The 22,242-nt window shown below is 31.4% G+C and overlaps 1 protein-coding gene across 2 annotated transcripts; it reads right to left on the bottom strand.

Moving 5' to 3' along the window:
* Positions 1 to 3,485: 3,485 nt before the first annotated feature.
* On the bottom strand, positions 3,486 to 11,934 carry LOC137816740 (LRR receptor-like serine/threonine-protein kinase ERECTA). Of its 2 annotated transcripts, none has more exons than XM_068620015.1 (27): positions 11,179 to 11,934; positions 10,412 to 10,550; positions 10,270 to 10,341; positions 10,092 to 10,163; positions 9,931 to 10,002; positions 9,765 to 9,836; positions 9,594 to 9,665; positions 9,437 to 9,508; positions 9,290 to 9,361; positions 9,137 to 9,205; positions 8,962 to 9,033; positions 8,776 to 8,847; positions 8,579 to 8,650; positions 8,318 to 8,389; positions 8,169 to 8,240; positions 8,015 to 8,086; positions 7,747 to 7,818; positions 7,601 to 7,672; positions 7,455 to 7,526; positions 7,306 to 7,377; positions 6,831 to 6,899; positions 6,663 to 6,734; positions 6,498 to 6,571; positions 6,260 to 6,385; positions 5,600 to 5,947; positions 4,808 to 5,178; positions 3,486 to 4,340 (listed from the first exon to the last, which is right to left on the bottom strand). In XM_068620015.1, exons 1-27 carry the CDS (start codon positions 11,252 to 11,254, stop codon positions 3,969 to 3,971), a joined length of 2,940 nt encoding a protein of 979 aa, XP_068476116.1. In that variant the 5' UTR covers positions 11,255 to 11,934; the 3' UTR covers positions 3,486 to 3,968. The 2 variants fall into 2 exon arrangements, with proteins under 2 accessions (XP_068476116.1, XP_068476117.1); XM_068620016.1 differs by having other exon boundaries at positions 11,704 to 11,901.
* Between the last annotated feature and the right edge of the window lie 10,308 nt (positions 11,935 to 22,242).

The raw sequence follows: 22,242 nt of genomic DNA, 5'->3' as shown, positions 1-22,242 counted from the left end.
GTCCTAATTATAAATTCTAATGCAAAGCATTGGATTAAGAATCCAATCTACGAAAGAATAAGTAAAGGAATGCACCTTGTGCTTCATCCAAAGCCAAGATTTGAGTTGAGCCTTCTGAAACACCTCCTCTGCATCTACTAGCCCTTTTTTTGAATACAATCAGGTTCCTTTGGTCCCAGATACACCTAATAACAGATGCCCAAACACCTTTCCATACCAGGTTTTGCTTCTTGCTAGCATTGCTCAGATAAAAACTCATAAAGTGCAGATTTAAATCATTATGTTGAACAGAAGAGATACCTATCCATTTGAAGCACAAGGACCAATACCCATTGTGCATATTTACACTCCAAGAATATATGTTGACAAGACTCCTCCTTAAGCTGACATATTGCACATAGCGTAGATTCCATCATCACCCCTCTCCTACTCAAACTCACCTTGTTGAGATTCTATCCAGCAGCACTCTCCAAGCTGTCACGATCACATTTGGGAATGCCTTAGTCTTCCAAAGGAGATCACCTATAAATATATGATCACATGTTTGAGATGTTTATTAATTGGTGTGAGGGGCATCGAAGATTTCATGTCGACTAGGAATAAGGTCAAATTATAATATATATATATATATATAAGTGTGGTGCAATTATTAGCTTCTAAACTGGTTTTATGAGATTAAGTTTAACATAAACTCACTTACTAAGATAAATACTACCATGTTTTGCAAATATTACTCTCTTGGTTTTATTGTTACTTAAATTTATGTTTTGTAAATTTAAATTTATTTATATTCCAATGCTATTAACTAACATCTTTGCAAGAAATTTGTGTTTATGTATAATGAGTTTGAAATTAGCATGATTAGAAAACTTAAATTCCTCCTGGATTTATAGATAAACCAAATAGATGGTGTCATATACACACAACAAATGAAGTATGCCAATGATCTTTTATAGAATATATATATAGGGTTAAATGACGCTAAGAAGATGAAGACATCAATGCATCCAACCTCAACTCTTAGTATATAAAGTGAATCAAGTAAAGTTGATAACACTATTTACCATTAAATGATTGGTTATATGCTTTGTTTAATCGTGCCTACGCTAAACATCATATTCAATGTGTGTTTATATGCTTGTTTTCAATTTGACCCAACGAAAGTACATCTTACTATGGTTAAATGCTTATTTGAAATGTACTACTGATTATGCTGTATGTTTTAAATTTAAAGGACAATAAACCTATAAATTGAAAAGATAATGTGATGTAAAATATTATGGAGATAAAGTAGAAGGAAAAAAAATATAATATTCCCTATACTTTTCTATATTTGAAGTTGGAAGTCGTCATAAGTTTCTAATTTAATCTTTTGTTTAGTGAATAAAATTATTTTGATATTTAAATTCAAATATATTCATTTACTTTGCTAGAGGACAAGCAAGATTCTAAGTTGGGAAGAGTGATAAGTGTCTAATTTCAGTAATTTTTCATATTAAAATATAGACACTTATGAATATTAATTGCTAAAATATATATTAAACAATCCCTAATTTATGAATTTATACCTTTTTACATTTTTTATGATCTTTATTTGAATAATAGCATTTTATTATCAAATTTGGTGTTAATTTTAGGTTTATAGGGAAGAATGATATAAGCTAAAAGGAGAAAGCTGGAAGGCTCAAAATGCACAAAAAGAGAAAAAAAAGTCAAACTTAGCAGCAGAGTATGTCGCTCAAGCGACCTCATTCTTGTAATATTTTGAAAACCAAATAGGTAGAAATTCATTACTCAATTCAAGTTTTTAAATATTACAAGAAGAGCTCTCTAATTATGATGTCAAAGTGACCCTTGGAACTCTAAAAAACTCTCCATTCATGGAGTGACATGTGACACCTCTAAAACTCTCCATTAATGGTTTGCCATGTGGCAATCCAAGACTTCAAAAACTCTCAATCCACGAGAGGACATGTGGCACAAGGGAGAAGGGTGGATAAGCATTTGGGTGTCAAGCCTTCATGAAGGAGACAATCACACTTTAGAAAAAAGGAAGGGAAAGGTGCCATGTAGCACCTAGGTGGATGCCAAGTGTGCTCCCTTTTAAGCCTTTTAATCCTATATTTTAGCTCAAATACAAGACCCAATAATCTTATACAAAAATTTAAAGACTCAAATTAATTTTCTAATTATAGTATACATTTTACAAGACTTTAGAGGAAGAATCTTCTAGAAAAGAGTTTTTTTTATCAATACTTATTCTCTCTCCTAAGCCTGAATATTTAGGTGGCTGAGATGATCCTCCATCAATAATATTTTTAACATCTCTTATAATGCTAGAAGTGTAGGAAGAAATGGAGATTTGGAAAGTAATAAACCTACAATAGGGACTTGAGACAATTATTTTCTTAGTATTATTTTATGTGAAATGACAAAAATGCCCTTAAACAAAAGGAGTTACGAATTACAAAAATACATTATGGAACTCTTTTAATGGAATAATTTTGAATTTTTGAACACTTTTTTTAGATTTTAGACTGAGTTTTCCATATTTTCTTTTCTTAAACGTATTTTTTACATTTCAAGAATGCTTTTTCAGAATGAGATTTTAATTTTCAAATTTTGTTCCCAAAACACAATAATCTATTATGGATTTGATTCTAGAATGTATTTTTTTTTAATTCTGAATTTTTATTTCCAGAATGAAAGACATTTTTGGAAATTTAAACTTATATAGGATGCAGGTTCAGAAAAGTTGGGGTGTAGGAAGAATTTCCCTAGACTTGATCTCAACTATAGAGCCCACTCCATTTGTAATTTAAAAAGTACATATCAATTGCGTTTGAGACTGAACATTTGCAGAATTAGTTTTAAAATTATGTAACTTCTGTTTCGAATATTTCTACTTTGGAAAATTAAAATTTAAAAAGAAGTTAATAGTTCAGATCAATATACAAATATTTTTGGTAAAAAAACGTTAAAAATTATCTAGTAATTGGTGTCAAGTTACCTGAGATTAAAAACATTAAAATTAACTCAACATGTGTACACAAAATAAATTGGTGTCAAGGTGCCTTAAATTTAAATCTAATCACCAAAAATAATATTTGCTAAAAACTATATCTCAAAAGTAAACATCTGACACTACAAAGGTAACACCTCTGGCAAATAAAATGGAAACAGTTTAACTTTCCTACAGTTTTCAAACTATTAAAAAACTGAAGTTAATTGTGCCTCTAAGATTTGAAATTTTCAGGAAAACCCATTACTGATCCTAAATGAAGACTTGAATATTCCATAGCCTGTTGTTTTTATCCTGCAACCTTTTTACTACCAACAAAAGTTACAGAACCTGCATTCATTTTTCAGCTGCTGAGAATTGTTCAATTGATGACACTGAACGCATTAAACATTTTTGAGTCAACATGGCACGGAAACCGATGGCATTATCTGAGCCCTCCCCAGACCAAGCCAATGACCCAAAATTTCATGAAATAATTTCATAGCACTTTACTGAGCAAATGGCCTCAGGTAATAAAAGAGGTAATGGATGCACTCTGCTGAAAACTGCCAGCATTCAGACAGATAACTGATCCGAGGCCAGCTAAGAATCAGTGCATTATTGATGTTCACACATTATGCAATGCTTCTTCCCCCTACCATTAAGACCTTTGCTACCCCACCCTGTGCACATTGGCCCCAGAACCTTAACTTTTACTTCTGCAACCTTGTGTGCTACCAAACAACAAGTACAAGAATTTGGTTACTACACCTTTCAAACACCTTTCAAATTGTGGTGGTGATACATCCATATCTTTCCTGTTCAAATCAACAACACTAAAGCTAGTACACTAAAACTTTTATAAACATTTTCCTTAACTTGTACCCTTCATCCCATTTTTTTTTCTCTTTTTTGGGTTTTAATATACATGATTAATTGTTGGAATTTATTTTCATCACTCACTCACTCACTCACTGTTCTGAGAGATTACTTCTCCAAACTTGAGGAAGAGCTGTGCATCCGAGGTGCTCATTGAAGGGCAGTTCACCAAGTGTGGAGTCTTGAGGTTTGCATACTCATCCATGTAGCATGGCACTTTGGCAGATGGGTTTGAAGCAGGAGGTAGTGCTGCTGGTTGTTTTGGAGGGGTGTTTGATGGCACAAGGCTCCCAAGTACACGTGTCACTTCATGCATTGTCGGCCTGTCAGCGGGCTGCCTCTTTGTGCATAATAGAGCGAGCTGGTAAACCTTTTTTACAGCTCCAAGGTCCTTGCATGTGGCAGTAATGTCTGGATCAACTGTTTCCATTACAGCATTGGTTGCTGCCTTGGCCAAAATCTACACAAACATGAGCCATTAGTAACAAAAAGGACAAGGTTCAAGTATTACCAAGAAGTTAACAGTGATGTTATAGCAAATAGATTTTTCAATCTTGAATCATAAGCTCAACCAATAGTGAGTCCTAGAGGTGAAATTTAAAGTTCTAAAAAAAATATCAAACATTCTACCATGCCCAGCAAAATTATATGGGCAAAATATAATTGCAGTTCCATGGATGTGTATTTGGTGTTGTCCTCCGATCAAAAATTGATTTTTTTTATCTCAGTAATCTGCTTAAAATGTTGTCACTAAATGTTAACATTGATTACGAAGGAGAAACTAATTGGGAAAAAGCACCTAAAACACCTATGAAATTGTATCTAAATTTTATCCAAAATATATACCTAAGTCCATGAAAGACCAAGGCTAAGCATAGAAAACTGTGAGGTGCACGGACATGTGTTGAAAATGAGTAGTAAACTCACCAGATGGTGGAGGTTGGATTCATTGTCAACAGCTTTCCTTCCAGTTAGCAACTCGAGTAAAACGATGCCATAACTGTACACATCAGACTTCTCGGTGAGACGGGAAGTTCTAGCATACTCAGGGTCTATGTAGCCAATTGTGCCCATTATGTAAGTAGAAGTATGGGACTTTGAGGGGCAGAGGCTTTTGGCAATGCCAAAATCAGTAAGATGGGGCTCAAAGTCTGAGTCCAATAAAATGTTTGATGATTTCACATCCCTGTGGATTATTCGAGGACTGCAATCATGGTGCAGATAGGCAAGCCCTTGTGCTGCTCCAAGTGCTACTTTTAGACGCAGATCCCAGTCAAGCTTTTTCTTCTTAGTAGGTCCTGAAAAAAGCTACACAAGTCATACATAATAAAATCATGGATGCAGTGATAAGGCTAGTAATGTGGCATGCAGAAACCTACTTACCCATAACAAAGCTAGGGGTAGGGTAGCACTATATGATATTATGATACCTTCTAACAATGGTTTCTTAACAGTATTTATTTATTTCATTATTTACACGTTCAGGCTGAATGCAGCAAACCAAATAGAATATAGCAGAAAGGCTCAGGAACCGCAAGCAAAAGCCAAACATGAAACAAGAAACTTCAATGCATGACTTAGTCATACACATTGGATATATTGCTTTGCTAATCATACAGTAATCTGCTATTTAACAGAAGATTGAGGCAGATACTTCTCAATGAAGGATGTTCCATGCATATCTACAGAAGTTCAGAAAGAGAAATAGCTTGGATTTACCATGAAGAAGATCCCACAGACTGCCATTGTCCATGTAGTCATAAAACAGAAGGTGGCCATAAGGGGACAAAGAGTAGCCTTGGAGACTGACCAGATTCCGGTGCTTAATGCTGCCAACAGTCTCGAGTTCAGTTTCAAATTCTTTAATGCATTGGGGAAAGTGAGAATAGATTCTCTTGATAGCCACTGGCTTGCAATTCTTGAGAACACATTTATAAACTGTACTTGACGCACCATATCCAATTATATACTTCTCACTCAGGTTTTCTGTCATCCTCATGATATCTTCATACACATGAAGTGCCATATTCATATGAAGAATCACTAGTTTTGGAGGTGAGTAATTAACTGTCAATTCCATAGTTCACGAAGTCAGTAACTTGTCAAATCATGTTTCAATAGGTAGAGTGGAATATAATACTGTCAGAATATAAACTTTACAAAACCCTATACAGTTAAAAGTTTGCATGTAAACTTTAATGCATATAATTACACAATCCAATCAATTTCTGATGTTCTAACACTGCTGGCTTAAGGTCAGGTACAATAAAGTGAGTAAAGACAGTTCAAAATGTACAAAAAAAAACCCAGCTTGCTCTTTGAACCTGTGCTGATTGAAGGCTACAGCTTACAATGTAAGGAAGAAACAAAGATAAGTACCTGGCTTGTCAAGTGATCCATCTGGAAAAGGAGGACTGTGTGGTCGGCAAGCTGCCAGTAATACCATTAGAAGAATCACAAGAGCACCAAGAGTAATTCCAAGAATGGCAGCCTTAGATAATGTAACTGCACAGTTGATAAAATGCATTAGCTTATTCTGTGTAATTTAAATCCAAAACCCTTTTAATGAATTTTGAATGATAAAAGCAACAGGAAATTCCTGCAAAGTGCAGCTCACCTCGCTCTGCTGGTCGAGAACCACGACACGGCAAATTCAGCCAATTACCACAAAGACCAGGGTTTCCGATGAAACTGCAAAATAAAAGGTTGTACTAGTGAATCCAGAACATGTTTCTTAACTTAAAAGGTGATAAAGACAATGTCAACAGTGAACGAGCCTCACCTGTCAGGGGGGAACCTTGTAAAGTTGTTACTAGTGGGGATAACACCAAATAGTTTGTTATAGGACACATTACTGAAAATTTCACAAGAAAACTTCAACTTATTAGGCCAGAGAGACATGGTATATTAGAAATGTCAACAAAATCATTAAATTGAAAGCTAAACTTACAGCACAGAGAGAGTAAGGCAATTCGAAAGTGACGCCACATCACCAGTTAATTTGTTGTTTTCAAGTCTCCTGCATATCATTTTAAACCAAAATAATTGTAAATATCAATTGAATAGTACAATTACCAAAGTATCATCCACCACAGTGACATGTGAAAAACAACACAGTTAATTTGAAGCCATTAAGTTCTATGTCACCAAAACACAAGTCTATATTTAAGTTTGATGAAGATGAATAAGTACTAATTGGGCATGTTTTATCAACTAATCAATATAACCCAAAAAGAGAGAATTCCAAAAGTCATTTGCAGTATTCAACCCTTGGACATCTTTATGAGCAATTAAATACAAGGCAACTTTAATTACAGAACGAGATTAGCCATAACAATAAAAATACCATCAACGATACAGAATTTATTAACAAAAGCATTTGAGAATATGAAACAAAAATGGAAAAGATGCACACGAAAGCTTACAGGGATAACATATTCTGAAGCTGGCTAAGTTCTTCAGGAATCAGGCCAGATAGTTGATTATTTGAAAGATCACTGTGACACAGAAGCATGTAGAATAATCAGAAAAAAACAACAAAGAAATAATATTTACTTTATAAGAAATGGCTTACATTTCCATGACACTTCTAAGATTTCCAAATTCTGCAGGAATAACTCCAGTCAAATTGTTTCTGCTTAGGTTCCTAACAAAACAAATATCAGCTATCAGTAAGATGTAATGGTCCATATTCCAAACATGACTACGCAGATAACTCACAACTTCAGAAGATGTTCCAAGTCGCCAAGGGAAGAAGGAATGGATCCAACTAAATGATTGTTTGAAATATCCCTGTGGAGGAAATCATATTTTAGTACAAATTTAAAGATGTTGGCACAAAGAGATAACAAATAATTCATACTCACAGTGTATCCAAATTACCAATCCGTGACAGTTCAATTGGAATTGCACCCTGAAGATTGTTGGAAGAAAGATTCCTAAGGATGACCATCGCAATGTCATGAAACAATAAGAACCAATTAAACAAAAGGGTAATTGGTTGGGGCATGGTAGAAATCAAGACGTGCTTAGTGTGTGGCATCAACATGTTTATAAGACGGCAATAAAAGCAAAAACAACAGAATAGCAAGCCTATTCAAGCAAATGCTGCTCATGTATCAAGGTGAAACTTACAAAGAGGTCATGCTCTCCAAGCTTTGCAAAGCAGGGGGAATTGTTCCACTCAACTTGTTTCCATGCACATTGCTAAATGTGTAGAAAAATGTTACCTTAACGTATTACATAAACTGCAGTGTAACAAAGTACTAGTACAAGTTTAGTTGCTTACAGGCTGTTGAGATTTTTACATGAGCTAATATTACTAGGAATTGTTCCTTCGAGATTGTTATTGGCAACATTTCTGCAAGAATGATGGATGACTCATAAAACTTGCAACAAAAGCCAACAAAATTGACACTTCAAAGTAACCACTCTTACAAGTCAAAGAGATCAGTAAGCTTTCCAAGCTCAGGGGGAATATGTCCACTTAAATGATTGTCATTCAATTCTCTGCGACAGGAAAAACATCAAAGGCTAATTCAACAACCAAATTCCATCCAGTTGAGACCGGTGAACTTACAAGAAGTGCCTCAAGCCAGTATGTCATTTTTCAAAGAAAACTTAGGTAAAACATGCTTTCCAAGTTCAGAATGAACTGATAAACAGTTTGAGAGGCAACTACTTGCTCAATCAACTTACAAATAGTGAAGTTTTGTCATATTTCCAAGCTCCGGGGGGATGAAGCCAGTCAGCTTGTTTCCATGCAAGTATCTACAAACAATTAAAAAATTAAGCTCAACACATAAGTCTAGAAGCTTTCTCATAGTTTTCGGTATGAACAATTTACATCAAAGTCATCCATTAGATTAAATGAAAAACCACTTGCTTATACATACAATTTTTCTGTGTAGGTCAAATTTCCCAAGATAGGAGGGATTGGTCCACTTAGCATGTTACAGCCCAAGTCTCTGCACAGGAAATTTGGAATAAAACCAATGTTAAAGGAGCATCAGTGAGGAAACATAGTCAATGATCAAATTTCCCTAGTCACATTTTAGAAATTACTATCAAACAATGCTTACAAGACAGCAAGTGCTTGCATGAGACCAATCACCGATGGAATATGCCCAGAGAGTTTATTGCCTTGCAATGACCTACCAAAGTCAAGAAAATCTATCAAGAAATTCCTAGACAAAGAAAGCGAAAGACCAAATCTCATGCTTATAAGAATAACTTTAAAAAATCAGCAACACATACAAAGTAGCTATTTGCAAGAATCCAATATTGAATGGTATCTCTCCAGTTAGCTGGTTGTAGGATAAATCCCTGGCATCAACAGAAGACATTAGAAAGGTAAAAAGAAAACAAGATCAAGTATGGCAGAGCCTTTCATGCAATTGGATTACATACAAAACCTGGAAGGTAGTACAATTGCCAATGTTTTCTGGAATACTTCCTGTCAGGCTATTGTTTCTCACATCACTACAAAATAGAAGAAAAATAAGCGTAAACATTTTTACAGCTTTGATTATAAAAGACTGTGATTTCGCAACTTACAAATACCACAGCCCAGTTAACTGGCACATGTCTGGTGATAGTGAACCAATCAAATTGTTTCCTCTCAAGCCCCTGTCATATGGATAAGGAAACAAGGAGAAAAGTCAACACTAAGCTTATGAAATAACAATTTCATTTGCAAATTGCTTATACTCACAGATACTGCAAAACTTCGTTCCAGTATATAAGCCTTGGTATTTCACCACTTAGATTATTTTGAGCCAGGTCTCTAGAAAACATTTTCCAGTAGTCGAGAAAGTCAGTTATAGAGTCTAAAATAGTGTCATGAGGAGAGGAATGGAGAGTGAGATATACAAGAATGACTTACAGAATCTTCAAATTAGGAATCTGAGACAAAGTTGAAGGAATCGGTCCAATCAACTGGTTGTTCTTCAAAATCCTGAGATATAATTTACATAATCGAAAACCGATCATAACCTCTTCCGAGAATGAAAGTTTTCATTTGTAAGGAAATACCATAAAAAAAAACTCACAGGTTCTCCAGTTGTTTTAATTTAGAAATAGAAAATGGTATATCCCCTCTAATTTCATTAAATGACAAGTCCCTGAAAACACAATAAATATCAAAGTTCCAAGTAAGTCTCTAGGTGGTATAAATATAAACTGAATTCAGTTCTTCAAGGGAGAAACATACAAGTTCTTCAATGAAGAACAGTCACCAATCTCATCTGGTATCTGCCCTGATAACCTGTTTTCTCTCAGGTCACTGTATAAAAAAGAGAGGAAAAAGGCACAAGGCATAAGCAAGACAATACAAATGCCCCAACTACATCACTGTATCAAAAAAATGGTCGAAGGATAGTAAAAATTACATAGAGACCAAACTCTGAAGCTTCCCTATTGCAGGTGAAATTTCCCCATCAAGATTCAACCCTGAAAGATTGCTGCAAAAGATAAAAGCGTAAGAGAAAATGAAAACTGGTACATGCAATGTCCAAGGACACAGTAACTCACAGTGCAACAACATTAAATGTGACATTATCACATGTTATCCCTCTCCAGGCACAATAATCTGATGATGGCGAGTCTGTCCAATCATATAGAACATTATCCACATCCCTGAATAACTTCTTCATCTCCAACAGCGTTGCTCCTGTTATGGAAATATCCAAATTCCAAACATTAAACCATGAAGAACATAGTTAGAAGCTTGAAATCAGGGGAAACCAAGTTCTTCTTCATAACATTAGTAAATTTGTTGTCTTAACACCATGTTATACACAAGTTAGTAAGTATATTATGCTATGCAAAACCTCATTTTAGCGAAAATTCATTTGCACAATGTGAACCATGCAGAAAACAAGCATAAGTAGTAGACAACTGCATTAAAAAGAAGAAGCAAAAGATCCCAAAAGCAACCAAGTCAAACTCAAAATTCGCGGGACAAAAGCGCTGACATTTAAAAATAAATGGACCAACTGAAAACAGCAGAGGAAGTGCCATGTTTGGTTGCGAAGAAAGAGAGAAAGAACAAAAAAACTTGTTTTTCCAATACCTTTCACCAAGAAAAGGAAACAACAGAGAAGAACACGCGAAGGGTACTAGGCTTTCTAACAATGGCAGTCACAAGTCATACACCTCTTTGTTAAGAACCACATAGCCAAAACTACTTTAAACATTGTTATGCTCTCATTCTCCCTCCCCATAAAAACTGATAGCAAAAGCCATGCCAAAGAATCCAAACACACAAACAGAAACTTGAAACTGTAAACAACACTCACCATCATCAGATTCCACAGAGTTAACATTCAAACAAATTAGCAAAGGCAAAATAAGGAGCCCAAATCGAAATGCCATGGCTGCAACTGCAGGACTTCAACTTTACACGAGCCTAAGCATGAAACCACTCACAACCACCACCAAGCTCTTGTTCATACAGAAGGAACCAGAGAACAGGAACAAAAAAAGGTGTTACGCTTAGTGACACTGAGCACCACTCAACTTAATTCTGGCTTGAGATAAAAGGGTAGTTGTAATAAGATGGGTATTCTTCTTCTGTGCAGCCTTCAAAGCTTTTTATGTAATTACAATTACAATTACAATTGGATTTCCATATAACAGAACAAGTCCACAGCTTTGGCTGTGCAATCACATCGTTCTGCCACAAACATCACTCCCTAACACAAGATGCAGGAGGAAAAAGAAAAGAGAGAGAAAAAAAAACACACACAAAAAAAGAAGAGAGATAGAAGAAAATTATTTCACACATAAAGTTAAAACCATCTGCCACCATTTCTGCTACAAACCTGCACACTCTGCACACACACAACACTCTCTCTCCACCCTCCTAACTTTCTCTCTTTTTACACTTGTTTTCTCTCTCTCTTCCTAAACTGTTATGCCAGTGCTATGCCATATAGTAAATAAACACTGTACACTGTGCTATGCTGTGCCATTGGTTTTAACTTTTGATTCCCAGGGGTCACTTTCTGTGTGGTTTTTGCTATTGCATTATCTGCAAGAGTTTATGGGGAAATGTGTCATCTATGTAAGAACTGGGGACACTGATATAGATTTCTTGTTACATTATTTCATCATTTTTTATCAACCAATAAAATAAAAAAATCATCTTTCAATATTTTTTCTTCTAAATTGCACTTTTCACTCATGTTTCATCCTTATATAATTTTACTCTTCCATTAATCTTATGAGTTAATTGATGGGAAGATTAAAATCATTAGACCGTTACATTTGAAATTTTAATTTGCACAATTTACAAAACTTCATGCTTAAAAATCCAATTTACAAAACTAAAATCAAACTATTACCAATAAATTTTTTCTACATTTTCTAATTAATAAGCTAACATAAATAGCTTGAATAAAAAAGATGTCATTTTCAATGAGTAATGCAATCCATTTGAGGTGATAGGGACATCTTTCTCTTTCTGTTTTTTTTTTTTTGCCAATCTCTTGGGCATTGGATTCATGTTCATGATATTATGTTTTTCCTTCTTTTATTTATTTATTTATTTATCTCACCCCTCTCTCTATCTCTATCTCTCATGGTCTCATTTATTTATCTTATTTGTTTGGTAGTTATGCCTCCTGGTATTAATTATTGATTGTTTAACACAGTCTCTATGATTGCTCAGAGGAATTCTCTAGTGCTTTGTTCTGTGCAAATTTTTGAAGTTAATTGGAAAAAAAAATGATATAATAGAAATATGAATATAAAGTATTTTGGTCCAAAAAGCAGTGTTTGTTGACATTGGGAAGGTAGGAAGGGGTAAAGGTTGAAAGCAAAGGTGACAAAATTTACTGCAGGTCCCCATCAAGCAATTATCTGAATAGTGACATTCAGCTGTTAAGAACAAACACACCCTCTTCTTCTTGTTTCTTCGTAGTTGCTTGTGGTTCCAATTTGGAGAGAGAAACTCACCATTTTTTTCTTACTTATGCTTTTAATTCAGTAGAGCCACATGAACCCTTAACACACTAATCATATAAATAATCTTTAACTATGATTCTTTTTCTAATGTTTTTTCTGCATAACTATTTTTACTGTTTTTGTTTCTGTATAAGAAACTGCTGTAATGAGAACAAATTCGTTTTAATCACTGCTTTTATTACACTTTTTTAACAGTTTTAATGAATATTATAGTGTTAATGTGTATTTTATGAGTAGAATTTATGGATTTGATTGAATGTTTAGTAATTTAATTATTACTTAAGGAATTACAATTTTATTTTAGTCACAAAGTTGGTTTGGAATTAGTACAACAAATATTAAAAAATAAACTTTGATAAAAGTGGCGTGGGTGCCCACTCAATATTAAATTAAGTCAATTTTTATTTATTTTAATTTTAAAGTTTAAAATATGTTTTTTTAGGATATTTTGAATGATATTGTTTATATAATTAGTATGATACTTTTATATGACATAATATTTAATTTGAAAGTGACACCGGTGAAGTACTTGTGTACTAATTATAAATGTTTACGCAAATTCTCTTTATTTGAGTTATTGTAGAGGATTTTAGGGTTTAAAATTTTTTAAAAATCTAACAATTTTTTTAACTCGTTAAGAATTAAATTAATTAAAATTTAATATATATATATATAACATAACATGCAATAAGCTTAAATCTAAACATCTCAAAAATATAGTTTTTCATATTTATGTGTTCATAAATTTTCACATGAAAACACGTACAAGTTCCTAGAAGAGCTTTTAACGTCACAAACTCATAATTTGCATTACTTTTACATCTAAAAGTAAAACAATCCAATGAAGTCATATCAATACATAACTCTTCAAAAATTCATCATTATGAACAAATCACATCTATACCGTTTAAATATTTTACAATTTCAAACTTGCAAAGATTCATTTTCACTATAAAGGTACAAATGCAATCAATTGAAGAAAATAAAATAAAATAAAATAAAATAGCATACTTTAAATATAAATTTCATTAATATGATGTCAGATCTTAAAAAAACAAATAAAAATTGTTTTAGAAAGATTATATTTTTTATTTGAATAGTTAAAATTTTAAATTTATAAACCTTTTTACTTAACTAATAAAATGCATCCACATGATTAATTTAGTTTTGGTTTGAATTTTAAAACAAATTGTAGGAATTCAAAGAACTAAATTAGTTAAATTCCAATAATCTATTTTCCAAATGATGTGTTACCATAACTGTTTTTTTATGTAATAACAAATAATTATTGTTAATTGATGTGTTAACATAACTGAGATATCAAGTTTTATATCTAATATGAAATTTTTTATTTAAAAAAAAATTATTATATAAAGTAAAAATATATGAGTATTTATAATATTATTTGAATGAAGAGGATATTTTATTGTTTTTAGTGTAGGTAGGAATTTAAAGGAGGTGTTGTTTTAAATAAGAAAATACAGAATCCATTATTGAAATTTCATTTGAAAGGGTTTGATGAAGTGATTAAAGATGTGAGTAGTGGAAGAGAGACACAATAATAATATAATAATAAGAGAGTCTCGGGAAGGTGAATTGTGTGATATATCTGATATCTGATATGATTCCTATTTTGTGCATGCACCATGCTCCATGCTTTCTACCATTTTCCTTTCACACACTCTTCTTTCTCTTCCTAACCAAAATTCCGTTATCCAACAAGATGACAACATGGCTTAAACAACTATTTTGTTGGGTACCCGTAACAAGCCTGGTGGGACATTAAACACCTTTATTAATCCCTCTACTGTTCCCCGTATTAAGTCATGCTCCTTATTTAGGAACAAAACCTCTCCATCATCCCTACTTCTACCCTCCTTCTTCAACCTCCTCAAACACCATTTTTTTTTTCATAAACAATACAATTTTTAATAATCAAATTTAGGATTACTCATAATTAAATTTAGGATTACTCATGTTTTTTTTATAAGAATGCATGAGATGAAATGATAAGTTGATTCATTTATGATTTATTCATAGGAAATTATTTTATTGATATAATAGACTTTTATATAATCTGTTTTTATAATTCTTTATGAATATGTATAATTTACTTTGTTAACCTATATTTTTTTTGTTTAATTTTCCATATTTTTGTATTTTTTTAATAATAATATTTGTTTCATATGATAACAGATGATTGTTTTTACTTGAAATATCAACATAGTTGAGATGTCAAGTTGCATAATAATGTTTAACATGAAAATTTTTATATAAAAAAAATTAAAAATTAATTAAAAGAGAACTTTATTTTTTCAAAATTATTGTTTAGAACGTATTAAAAAGTCAACTTATTTATACATTATGAAATGTCCTTATATTTTCTAATAACGACGATCTAACAAGATCAACAAACTCTAGTTAAAATAGACTTTAAATAATTTTGATAATATATTAAAAAATAAATTTAAAATCAAACTTAATTTTTTCAAATAATTTATAAAATGAGTTTGTATTCATCTATATATTATAAAATGTTTTAAAGTTTATAATCATATATATATATTATAAAGTATTTTTGTTTACTTTCGAAATTTCCAATTGATAACCTAACTGTCATCTTTATTTTATGCTTCTAGATATGAGAATCCACCAAATTTGATTTGTGGTAATTGAATTTTGAGAGGATTTAAGACATTGAAAGCCCAAAATTGGAGATAGGAGTAATCAAACTCCTAATTGCAAAATTTTATAGTTTTTTTTTCTCCTCCTTTTTCACCTAAAAAAAGGAAACCTCTCCATAATTGGACTTCGGAAACCAAATTCCAATAAGTTTCAAATGTCAGAATCTAAAACAGAGGTGAAAGTTTGACTATCTGAATACCAAATTCTCAACGCGTGAATCATCGTTAATTTTTTTAAAATGTATTATTTATGAAAAAAATTCACAAAGAGACTCCTGATTTTACCCCTTTTTCTGTTGCCTATAGGATTGGCTTGTTAGATATTCTTCTAATACAAAATACTTTTTAATTAAAAAAAACACTTGGATGCGACTTTTAGCATATTTAGAAAAAATAGTATAAGAAAAATATATTTTTATAAGAATAATCACTTTTAATTTTAAAAATTAGTTTTTATCATAAAAAAATTTGTATTGATTACTACTGATATAACATTATTTCCTTTTAAGTATAAATAAACTAACTCATTCATTAAAAGAATTTACATTACACTTTTATATTTAACATAGAATAAATTATAGTAATAAACTTGTAAATATTTATGAGTCTTTTATGTCGAGGTAGTTTCAATGTCAACAATTTTTTATATTAGTGAATTTATCAATGAGTATTTTTTTCCACTAAACCCTAAATTTGTATACTTAATACCACAATTATTAAACTTCGTCATAATATCATTTTGGATAATTATCCTTTATCAACCAAAATCAATACATATCTAATTCAAACTCATCAAGATGAAATCATAAACTTATCAAACTAAAAATATATACATATGTATAATTATCATAGCAAAAATATCACTAAATTGATGTAACATTGCTTGAACAATATTTCTTGAGAAGGGAGAGAATCTACAATGACTCATCATTTCTCAAGTTGTGGAATCACCACTTAAACAACTCTTATAACACTTGAGTGTTATACTCTTCAAAAAAATAATTTTTATAACTTATTATTTTGATTAAACAATCATTCATGACCGATGTAATTAAGTTATAAATGAGAGAGAATTTTTATGACTTCTCACCATTAGATCGCTTGAGCATTGGACACAAACAACGAATTGGACAATTCAGTGGTGAGATTAAATGTCACTCCTTATATCTTAGTTTGACACTTTTTACTTAAATAAAATATACAAATATCAATTTTATATAAATTTTCCAACTCTACTCAAATTTGTCCACTAATACAAACCCGATTCTTTAGAAAACTAAACTTTTATAACTCAAAAACAAAACAAGATAATACTAAAGATTTTAAAAACTATTATCAAACACAACTCAAATTACACAATAAAGTAAAATTTCGCTATCTCATATTCACACATTAGAATTTCAACTCCATCATATTAAATTCTTCCTGAATTAAGATTTGAGTTTACCAAATTGAAAAAGGTGTTGAATAATGTATTAGACTATATCAAGATTTAATGTGAAATGTTAACAAGATCCAAATATGTTTAATTTAGAAACCGACAACTATAAAAAGATGTTAAACTAAAAATATAAAGACTTAAATTAGAAAAACAAAAATAATGACCATTAGCTTTTAAACTAGTGAATCTAACTAACATAAAATTCTCTTATCAAGCTCATAATTCAACTAGTATGTCTATGAAGAAGCATTAACATGGAAAGTAAATTGTATTCTTGTAAGATAAAGTTATATTGAACATTTAAAAAATGAGAATGAAAAAAAGAGCTTTTTCTTTTACTTAGCAAGAACCACTAACCAAAAGTAGCCAAGTTATTTAATCAATCTTACTATAGGCTCACACTAGGAATTTCTTATAGAGAAAGTGTTGAAAGTGATGTTTTCTAAGCCCCAAAGGATGCAGCATAGGCATATAGCCATCTTTTAAAAGGCAATGATTACTAGGTGAGAGTTAAACCCTATAAATGAGGTGGGGAACACCATACCAATTCTATTTTCCTTTCTCCCTACAACCTATTCTTACTTCTTAGGATTGGGACTATTAGATTATTATTTACTTTTTAAATCTTCATTTTTTTTACCACCCCTTTTGTTCATCTTTTTTTAAACTTTGGTAAAAACCACCAAGCACCAAATATTTTTTTTTTATAAACATAATTAAGCTTAGGAAAATGAAAATGAAAAAAAAAATTGTAGGACTGTGAATGTGGCCCAACAATCACATGCAAAGCGTTTTGGCAGAAGGCCCCTTCAACAACAATTGTTCCTAGTCACGTGGCCATTAAATGTGAACATTTAAGGTTTTTTGGGTCCCATAATTTTCCCTCTCAACTGCAAATGCAGTTTTAATTTGTAATAAACCCACCCCAAAATATGCATACACTTTGGAACATAACCAATTAACTGTGTACTCTAAAATATCTATTTAACCATGTATGAAAACAGTGGTAGATTAATAGTTTGTCCATTTTTAGAATGAAAAATCACACAATGTTTCTTTGTCTTTTTTCTCCCTTCTTTTTATTCTCAAAGCAAGTAAGAAGGAAGAAGAAGAAGAAGAAGGTGTTTTCATTTTGATGGCGCTTGCATGAGATCGTGATATTGGGATCTGAAAAAAGGGAAAGAGAAGTGAGGAATCATCGAATTTAACGAGACAATAACTTTGAGAGAAAGCTCCATTGACACACATGTTTTTTGGGATAGAGTTTGTGAAACATGGAACACCAACAACTTAGGTTATAGTTTCTTTTCCTTTACAACCAACCCTTCAATCCATTGCCTTTTTCTTCCTAACCTTTTCTTTCTCTGTTCTGGAAAAAAAGAGATGCCAAACATCCCTCAATTCATTCATACAACTTTTTTATGCATCACTCAGGAAATGTGTATATTTCATTCAAATTTCATCTTTATTGTGTTTCTTAATTCTTTTAAATTAAGTGAAACATTCACCAATATTAAACATGTATAACATAGCAATATGTTCTTAGTCCTATTAAAACAATACTAAGGATTTCTTGATATCACAAATTCAAATCTTATAAATAAATATTTATGGTTATATTAATAAGTGTAATTTTCATGATTTTATATAGTATATGACAAAAAAAAATGTCTTTATAAATTCAAAAATTAAATATTATAATATTTCATAGTATATAAATGAGTGTAAACCTTAATTTGTAAATCGATGTTATAAGGTTGAATTGAGTTTTAAGTTTATTTCTTAATATGGTATCAGAGTCATGTTGAGTCTATCATAACACTATCAAATCAACCATAAATATATAGTTTCATGCAGAGTTTACAGCAGTTTAAAGTCTATTTCTTAATAAGATAAAATTTATATAAATATTTTTACTATGTGTAATAACTTAAAAAAATTCTAATGTTAAAAGGGTATAAGATTTAGTGTATGTACGATAAGTTTCTTGATATAAAAGCTTAGAGTAGTTATTTACAATTTGAAGTGTATATTTATTATTATTTTTGTACATAATTTTTTTTCTGGTGTTTATTTTTAGTTTGAACAAGAAAATAAAAAGAGAAGTTTTGACAATAATTGATTGTATTGATTGCACAACCTCTCTTGGTAGGTACCAAGTAAATAGAACAGGCGGTTAGACGTACTCATAGGCCCAACATCACATTCGGCCCAATCCCATCAAGCGGGCCCGCAGGCCCTACTTTTGCCAAAATAAGAGTGACAATTTAACATTGTCTTTCATGCTAGTCATTCCCAGCCACATCAACGTTTTCTCACGGGTACGGGTTTGGATTCAACCGGGAACCCGAATTTTAGAAATATTACAAAGACAATATTATATATGCTTTAATAAATTTATAAAGACAGTCAACATATTTTACTTTTTTTTTTATATTTACAAAGGTTTATTTTTTCTAATTATCATATTACTCGAAATAAGATTCTTTAATTAATTATTTAAGTTTTAAAATATTGTTATTCAAATTTTACATTACAATTACATTTCATTTATGTTTATTTATGATTGCCATTGTTGAACATAATTTTAAATATAATTATTTTCTAAAAACTCTTATTATATAAGTTTGTATTATAAATAAAAAACAAATCCTATATATAATAAGGAATATTTAAATTATATATGTATTATTAAGAATTTTTTATAAATGTGAAATTTGTTAAAGTTGTTAATTTTTTTTTAAATAAATTTTAATTAAAGTGTATTTTTCAATGATAATGATCTCTTATCATATAATTCATAGTGTTTAATATATAAATTTGTATTCTCACATCCTATATTTTGGAAATTACATACTGTGTCTAATATCCGTACAAGTTTCTGTGCAACATTTATTCTCTATAAATCTCATGAAAATTTGTGAAAATGTTAAAACAACAAATCATAAAAGATACAGTGAATAATTTGTTTAACCTTTATTAATTTACGAGGGGGAAAAAAATATTAGGCTGATATTTTTTATGTTGTTGCAGCTTGGTGATGGTGCAATGTGCAGGCAGTTGAATGTTCTAGTAAACAAAAATGGTTGATGATGAATGGTTTTTTAGTTAAAAATTTGATAGTAAATGAGACCACGTTAAAACATGAACTTGGAGCAAGCAAACAATGCAGTTAATCCAAGTAACTACAACATTCCATGTGTAGAATTTGGAATTGTTTTAACACTTGTGTATCTCAGTTAACCACAATTTGATTCAAGTTAAAACAAAATGTTAGAAGATCACGTCGATTAGAAATTAGAACCTTTCATTATATATAAGTGGGTGCAAACTTCAATCCTATGAACCGATTTTATGGAATTGAGTCAGGCTTAAAGTCCGATTCTTAATAAAAATACTGTGTTATCTCTCAACAAAGCTAATGAAGGATGATGTGTCACTTGGAGAAGCCCCAAAACCTTGATTCTTTTTGGTTTGGTACAGTATTCATGATTATTGAAAATGGTTCAGATTTTATAATAGATTTGGACCATTAATACTTTTTTGAACAACCCTAAGTGCAGGACTTTTCAGAGTAGCTTGGTACCTTGAACTGTGTGGAGACTTTTTTTCACCAAACACAAAGTAATGAAGGACCATTTTCTGTTCTTAGAATTTTTTTGTTACCTTGCTCTAGGCTTAGGAAGTTGCAGTAGTATTGGGAGAGTTAATTCATCAACATGCTATGACTAATACATTTAAGGCAATTTCATATCACTTGGTACTCCACCAGAGATCATCTTTAAATATTAGTGCAGGAGATAGCTGGTTTAAAATTGGAACTGCAGCTGATATTATGATTGTACTGTTTTCACATTATGTCACCTCTTCTTTGATTTTCATATTCGTATTTCTTTTTTCTAATGATGATTAAGTGAAGACAACTAGAACAAAAATAAGAAGTTCTTGTACCTACCCTAAACAGTAACAAGGTACATCCTTCCTGAGTCGGTTTAATGCCATAATGAGACTACAGTTAAACAGCTATTCAATGATTATAATGACTCTTTATTAAGTCTTCATTATCTCTCACCACATCTATAAATGAGAATATTTATTCACAAACATTTTACTTACTTAACTTAAACATCAAATAGTATTTTACACTTGAAACCTCTTTCTTTCTTTTTTAAATGGGTTGGGATCTAAAGAATTATTGAGGTCACTCTTCTTTTATCTTTGTGTCGGTCAGTCATAATTTACTTCAACTTCCCTCCTTGCTAGTTCTTTCCTCCTTGTTAGTTCCTTCCTCCTGCTCGTCGCAATTTTTTGTTTTTCGTAACACATGTTTGGATGGTATTTGCAGAAGACACTATGATGCTCAAGTTAATAAAGGTGTTCGACTCTCGGTTGTTAGAGCAATGATGACGTACTTGAATCATAAAATATGTGCTATTTATTGGACCGGATTATTTAGGGTACACTACCTAATTCTTTTTTTTTCATTTTTTTTATCTGTTTATGCAAAAAATTGTTTAAACACAGCTTTCACAGTTGAAGCAGCAATAGCAGGAACAGGTAACAAAAGGATGAGTGGTGTATGAAAAGTAAGGGTGGATGAGACACTTAACTCAATATCTACAGAGGGTGCAGGTTGAGCTCATGAAAACTTGAGTATTAAATCTGTAATGGCTTGAAGAAACAAAACATGCTGCCAATCCATTACTTGATGGATACTTTATGCCATCTTTGAATCTTAATGACAACAACATATCCATAAATATAAGTTCTTGAAAGCCACAAAACAAAATTGGTGGAAGAAATACATTAACCAAGAGTGGTCCCCTACTCCCCAAAGGATGCAACTGTTTTCTGACTTTTATTAATTACATTTTTCTGCCATCAATTCTTCATTGTACTTATGACTTTCTATTTCATTCCAATTCAGATGCATTTCCCTTCATATTTCTTCTTCAATTAGTTGGATTCACTGTAACTTTCACTTTGGTTTCTGCATAAGCACAGCTCCTCATAAAGTTGTTCAAAGACATTTTCATCTTTTTTATATCTGTTATGACAAACAAAGTTTCATTGATTGGTATTGTGGTTAGATAGATTTTAGTGCTACATTGGAAATAATGTATGAAAATTAATACGTTTCATCACATTGAGTGAACAATATAATTTTAATCTTTGTAATATATTTATTTAATGTTGGTCCTTATAAAATTATCCTTATAAAACATCTCATTGCTGAGTTTTTTAGTTCCTGTAATATACCTTTTTTTCTT

Source organism: Phaseolus vulgaris, chromosome 1 (assembly GCF_000499845.2).
Source record: "Phaseolus vulgaris cultivar G19833 chromosome 1, P. vulgaris v2.0, whole genome shotgun sequence".
NCBI lineage: Eukaryota > Viridiplantae > Streptophyta > Magnoliopsida > Fabales > Fabaceae > Phaseolus > Phaseolus vulgaris.
This window is presented reverse-complemented; position numbering and strand designations above follow the sequence as displayed.

Excerpts from the sequence above, each read along its gene's own strand:
- LOC137816740 (XM_068620015.1), bottom strand. The coding sequence starts at position 11,254 with ATGGCATTTCGATTTGGGCTCCTTATTTTGCCTTTGCTAATTTGTTTG. Across the intron at positions 10,003-10,091 it reads TGTTCTTCATTGAAGAACTT|GGACTTGTCATTTAATGAAA; the intron begins GTATGTTTCTCC and ends TTGTGTTTTCAG. Across the intron at positions 6,572-6,662 it reads ACAAGGTTCCCCCCTGACAG|TTTCATCGGAAACCCTGGTC; the intron begins GTGAGGCTCGTT and ends TTTATTTTGCAG.